The following is a 7,088-nucleotide window of genomic DNA, read 5'->3' as shown; positions in this document are numbered from 1 at the left end:
TTGGGTTTCGACGATCATAAGGCCCACCAAATAAGCCCATTAGGGCGTACGCGCAGGCCAGGAAAAGAGGCCCAGTAAGGGCCCATGGAGGAAAACCCGAGCAGGAGGATGAAGTCAACCTGGAGAAGAAATCGGGATTGGGGAGCCGAGATTGCAGCGAGACGTTCAGGAAGGGTTTCGAGGAATTTTAGTTTAAATAGCAGATGAATGTGAAGGACACAACACATGTAATCAAGCTCAGAGCGAATCAATAGAAAAAGTAAATACAAAAGTCCAGTTCGTTGTTTTTCATAGTTCTAAGTCGATTTGTACCGAAAGTCTGCCCAGATCTCATTTTACAAACTTATTCTTCTAATTGTTGTTTCTAGCCCCAACATGTGTGCACACTTAAAATAAGCTTGCTGCAATTCATTGTTATGCAAAAGGGGCATGAATCTTATGGCAAACTCAATATATATTCTGAAAACAATACACTCTCATAAAACTCTTGTTACGACCTGGTTTATTACAAGATCGAGCAATACTTGAACATAGGTTTTTCCTAACTCTTACTCACATTGCGACATTTGACATTCTCTTTTAGTGACACCTGTCATCTTTTATTTCAATTTTTTTCAACAAATTTATATCATTTTCAATTCCAAATAATCATACTTCTCTTATCCAATTGGTACAATTGACATATATTTTTAAATCCATTTTTGTGTCTTAAGTTCTTTTGTCAAACAAAATCAGATTGTTTTATAATAAAATCTCATATTATATATTTGATACAAAATCTAATATTCTATAACATTTACTAATAAACTAACTGATATTTGATACATCTGTTTTACACATTTTCTTACATTCTATTTAATTTTTCTTTCATCCTTTTAAGTGAAAAAATACACACTATTTTATAATAAAAGAAAATATCATAATAAAAATCATATCTTGGATGAGAAATGAAATAGTTTAAATACATGATTATGATTATGCCTTTATGTAATTTTATAAACCTTAATTATTACACATTTTAAAATCATATATATATTTCTTTTGTTAATTGAGTAGGCAATAAAGTTAGTCAGTTCCACTAAAATCCTATTAAATAATGAGAAATTACAAAATAATGTATAAATTACACAATAATAGCTTTTCCTTTGATATCAATGCACATATCAACATTAAATCGATCTGTCAAGAGCATTTCAGAATTGTTGTCATGTTTAAAATCATATATATATATATATATAAGATTTTGATATATGTTGACTTTTCTTGATTTTCTATCTATTTATTTCATTACACAATTGTAAGTGACATATTTAAAATAGTATTAATTAAATCATAAAGTTTGAATATTTCTTATATGGAAAATATATTGAAATTTTATATTTAATATCAAGTAGTGGGTTACAAATTTCTTTCACCATGCATTAAAGAGAGATGTGTTTTTATAATTTCAATAACCATGCATTGAACTGTATTTAATCTAATGAAAATATTTCGGTTGCAAATATTTATGTTACAAAAGTTATGACACTAAATTCCATAATTCCCAAATTTGTAATTGTCAATAAAATATTTTGAACCTAAGAATAACATCTATTTAACATTCAAATAGTGTACGTATATATAGCCATATGTAGACATTTACTTAAATACTTGGACTCAAATTTACCCTCAAATTATAGACATGCTCTAACGTATCATCATCGCTGCAAAAGGAAAACAGATTGTCAAGTTTCTTGATATGAGGGTACTCTTCTCCAATCCTCGAAGATCAAACAGAGGTTTGATGTCTAGCAAGGGGTCCTTATAATTAATCAAAATATATTTACTCTTTTTCTCCCTAATCAAGATATATTTCATGTGTTCTGTGTTTCAAAGATACGAAGAAGAGTGAAAAACATGGCCAAGTCTTTTTCAACTTTTATAGTTACGTAGACGCATTTTATTTTTGGTAGAATAGTTACATAGATGCATTAACAAGGTATATTTTGTAAAATAATTTTGTCCTATTAAATAATATGTTTTCTTCACTAAAATCTACTCCGTCCATTCCTTATTAATCCATTTTCTAGAGAAAAAAAATGTTGCACAAAAAAAACAAATTTTAGGTTTTCTATATATTTTTAATAAGTAATTAATGACAAATTGTAAACTTCAAAAAAGAAACTGAATATTATTGGTTGAAATTTGTTAATCGAAAAAAATAATGCGACTAAAGTCAGTTTCTAATATGTTTTCTTAATATATTTGAAAATCCTAAAATATGGATTAATCAGGAACAGAAGGAGTATTGTCTAATATAACCATTTAATACAGTCCCACATAATTTTTAAACTAATTTACTGTCTAAAATTTTCAATGATAAATGGAAAGAAGACTGGATTATGATTTCCGGCAACATTTTCATTTTGTTGGATGAAAGGGATTTTGTTTTATATTACAATATTGGACAGGATGGATTGTGGAGAATCACTATCCATGAAGATGGAGGCATATCAAAGGCACTTCAAACATTTGGACCGAGCAAAATAAAAGTTAATTATACAGAGGTGAGTCGTAAAAAAAGCAAGCACTAGAAATAATGGTACATCAATACTTATGAAATCATTCACAAAACAAAAAAAAAGTTGAGGCAAGTTCATTCAAGAGTGATGGAGAGATAATGTTTAGTATGTTTAGTATTTGAAATTTAGAGTTTATAATTTAGTTATTTTGTATATATATATAAGGATAATATTGAAAATGGATTACAAAAGAGGGTATTTCTTTTAAAATTATTTGTTGTTAAGTATTATTTTTAGATGATGAAAATAAAATTAATATATAGAACAACATTAATTTTTTTTTTCCACAAATGATATATATTGATTAATAAGAATCATTACAGAGAGTTTCAAACAACCAAATTGGCACAAATACAGAGTTAGAGTAATATAGATTATCAGTACAACCAAATTTTGCTATAACATGTGCCACTCTATTACTTTCTCTCCTATTGAATACAAATGAAATTTGATGGAATTTAGAAGACCAAAGTTTTATATCATTGAGAAGGTTCGATAGAGTAACATTCAGGAGTTGTCCGTTAACCGATTTGATCAAAACTTCGCAGTCTCCTTCAAATATCACGGTTCGATATCCTCTTATCCATGCTTGCTGCAGTGCAATGAGAAGACTTTTTGTTTCAGCTTCCAGAGGTGATCCAGCATAACCTAATTTTGTTGCACCCCATGCCTTAGCTTCCCCTTGATGGTTTCTAAAGATCCAGCCACTTGTTGCTTGACGGGTCTGCGAATCATAACTAGCATCAAAATTACATTTGAGATACGGTTGCAGTGGAGGTGACCAAACGGTTAATGTTTGTTTCAGTAGATATCTGTCTACTCCTCAAAGGTTGTAAATGTTTTATCCATTCCTTTGTATCAGACTGCGATTGTAGTACTGTTTTAGATGGACTCTCCCTGTAGGCATTAAAGACTTGATTGTTCCTGGCTTTCCAGATCCGCCAAAGTAGAATGAAAGGCATAATAGAGTTAAATATGTTAGCACTTTGAGAGTAGTGGGAAACAAGTTGAGAAATAATATCCTCTACAGAATCTGGTAAGTCATTGATGTTTAAAACAGAGATGCTTCTGCATAATCTAATTTTAAATGACGGAGGCGTTAGATCGTGGGACACACACCAGTTATCATTAATAGTCGATCAGCGAGAAGAGGTGCTAATCAAAAACATTTACCTTTCCCAAAATGAACAGCCTGACAAACTCATTTGGAACTATACGCGTTCGGGAGAATATACAGTCAAAACCGGCTACTGGTTTATCACACATTATCCATTTGATCCAGGAGTTGCACCCAATATCCCACATGGTTCGGTTGCTTTAAAAAATAAAATTTGGAAACTTAAACTTGTTCCCAAAATAAAACACTTTCTCTGGCGTATCGTTTCACAAGCTATTCCAACAAAAACAAGATTGCAGACGAGAAGTATGAATATTGATCAAATGTGTTCAAGATGTCATCAAACTGAGGAAAGCATCCATCATGCACTGTTTTCATGTCCTTTGCAAAAATGGCCTGGAGATTTTCAAATAACAACATTAAATTATCTATTAAAGTAATTATATAGTAAAGTCTTACAATTTTCTTTTTAGATTACTTATCAGTTTTTTTTCAAAAAAAATAAAAATAAATATAATTTATTTTGATTACTTAACGAAAATACAAAATTAAATTGATTTTGCGGTAACTAAAACAATGGTCCTATTATTATAGTAACATATTGTCTAAATATTTTCAACAATTTTGTGTAATTTAAATTTTTTAATTTTCTCTATCTTAAAATGACTTTTTTATGAAGCATCATATAACAATTATATATTAAAATATTATAGTTAAACTGTTATATTATGAAAATTAATTTTTAAGACATATGTTAACAATTATATGTACATTTCGTATACAATTGAATAGAAACTTGATTCTTTATTTCAAATTAATAATATATACATAACCCACTCGCGTGGGCTACTTTATAGTATATTATTAAAATTAGGATAAACAGTAACGCTACGCAAACATATACTATATGATCGTAAAAATATATATATACTTGAAGGGTGAAACTGTTATGTTCTTGTATAGGAGAGAGCTGCGACTGCCCAGCTGCTTTTACTTCCTCGATTTTTCTCCTAATCCTCTCCAATACGATTTGCTCTTCCGCAACTGCCTTGTGATCCATCGTCTCTCTTTCTCTCTGGAGATTTTAGGGGTTTAGGTTTAGCTGCTATTCAAACTGGAGGCATCTATCTTATAGGCGTGTTTCTACGACGACGACCAACAAGACAAAAACACCCCCTAAAGGATAAACCGACACCGAATAAAATCAGCAGTTTCGATCGGGTTGGTTTGATTCAAAATTATCTATTCGGTTTGGTTTATCTAAAAATCTAAGACCAGCAATTAGCTCCTCAACCTCGTGGCGATCCTCAGAATACTCAAACAATCACCAATAACAGAGAATTGCAATTTGAAAGTATCAACGTTTCTTAAGAATCTCAACTTTAAAGAGAGAACAACTACAGGGTTTGCTTTACGGATTCTTTGTCCTCCTCGAAGCACATTGGTTTTTAATCTCTGTTGAACATTTACAGATCCGGTCTCTGAGAGTCTTGACATGTTTATTATATAGGGAAAATGTCATGAAAACCCACTTTGGGTGTGAGTTATGTCACAAAAACCCACTTTCCACTCATGGTAACTTTCCTAAATTTTTTGCTTATGTGTCTACTTTCCTTTTACATTTTTGCCCCTCTCCTCTTTCTCTCCTTCTTTTCTCTCTTTTTCTCTTCTTTTTTGTTGTTAACACTTTAACAAAGTAAAATATATTTATTTGTTATCATAAAACAAATTTTCTATTTATTTATATAAAATATGTTATGATTATATATTTTCTACATTTTAAGATACATATTGCTATATTTTTTATGAATTTTTAGATTATACAGTATCCATCAGTCGTTGAACATTTGTTCAATTATAAGTGGATAATCAATTGCAGTATTGTTAATAGATAGTTACTTGTGTTTATTCATACAAAATATACATACATAAATTTGGTTAGATCTTTATCCATAGCATATTATCCATAACACAACATAGACCAAATAAGTACAAAACCCTTTAATTCTAAATTTTAAATCCTAGAACATAAACCCTTGAACCTAAAACCAAAACTATTCACTTTAAAAAAAAAAACAAAGTTTAGTGGATAGAAAAACTGTGGATAGGTCTCCATGGATTTACAAAGCATATCTAGACATTAAGCTGAAGAATAGCAGTTGAATGGTGGCTATGGATGTGATCATGTGGATATTTTTTTGTGGATACCAATGTAGACAGACCAAAGAATCATCATACAACATCCACACAATTAAATCCATAGACACCATGAGCTCCTTGCTTCATATTTTGTGTTGGTCCAGAAACATATACACTCATAAGTGGTTAATAAACAAAATAAAAATTAACAACATTGATTTATTTAGAACATTGAATATCAATCATGTGGATTAGTAGTTATGGATACTTATCTTATAATATCTTGCTCATTCTTTACATGAGCAGAAATTTGTCCAAAATAAATTAGCCACATAGATTTCTTTTAGCTAAATGTTTTTGTACTATTTTTCAGCTAGAAGTAGGTATATTAGAACTTAGAAGTGTCACTAGAAGCATACTACACAATAAACATGGTCATTATTAATCTCAAAGCCTATCCACCAAATTCTGACCACGTGGACAAGCAATCCAGATGAAATTTATTGACAAGTTTGTTGCATGTTCAAACATCACTATAGTTTAGCCACTTAGATGTCTTTTAGCCAAATGTTTTTGTACTATTTTTAAGCTAGAATTAGAGATATTAGAACTTAGAAGTGTCACTAGAAGCATACTACACAACAAACATGGTCATTATTAATCTCTAAGCCTATCCACCAAACTCTGACCACGTGGACAAGCAATCCAGATGAAATTTATTGACAAGTTTGTTGCATGTTCAAACATCACCATAGTTTAGGGTTTAGACTTTAGATGGTATATAGATTCAATGTCTATGTTTTGAGTTCAAGTTGTATTGTCTAAGGTTCAAGGTGTAGGATTTAGGGGTTAAGGTTAAAAGTTTAGGTTTAGGTATGTGGATGATGTGTCTATATTTTTAATTCATGGTTTAGGATTTAGGGTTCAAGGTGTATGGTTTAGGGTTTAGGATTTAAGATTTAGGGTATAAGGGCATCACCATCGGTAGTCTCTATGTGGGTTTCTCAAGTCAAGTGTGAACACAACTTTAAACTAAAATATAAATTATAATAATATATATTTTAAAAGTAATTCAATAGACCAATAATAAGAGAACAGCTGTGAAGATGGTTTCTCATGTTTTGGTTGACAGTCTCTTAAAACTCTTAAACGGGAGACGTCTCTTTCTCTCTCTCCTCTTTTTTCTCTTTTTTATATATTTAAATGGTAAAGAGATGTGTGAGAGACTACCGCTGGAGATAACCTAAGGTTTACGTTTTTGGGCTTATATG

General features: G+C 30.6%; 1 protein-coding gene across 1 annotated transcript in view; it reads right to left on the bottom strand.

Annotated features, from left to right (window-relative positions):
* LOC104733537 overlaps window positions 1-4,738 on the bottom strand; it is a 7,977-nt gene extending 3,239 nt beyond the window's left edge. The window contains exons 1-3 of the mRNA XM_019233902.1: window positions 4,610-4,738; window positions 1,589-1,590; window positions 376-435 (exon numbers count right to left, since the gene is read on the bottom strand). Of these exons, the coding sequence (XP_019089447.1) occupies window positions 376-435; window positions 1,589-1,590; window positions 4,610-4,738 (191 nt within the window). The remainder of the gene's footprint in view (window positions 1-375; window positions 436-1,588; window positions 1,591-4,609) is intronic.

This window comes from Camelina sativa, chromosome 12 (genome assembly GCF_000633955.1).
Source record: "Camelina sativa cultivar DH55 chromosome 12, Cs, whole genome shotgun sequence".
NCBI lineage: Eukaryota > Viridiplantae > Streptophyta > Magnoliopsida > Brassicales > Brassicaceae > Camelina > Camelina sativa.
The sequence above is the reverse complement of the archived record's forward strand: the minus strand, read 5'-3'. Positions and strand labels throughout refer to the sequence as shown.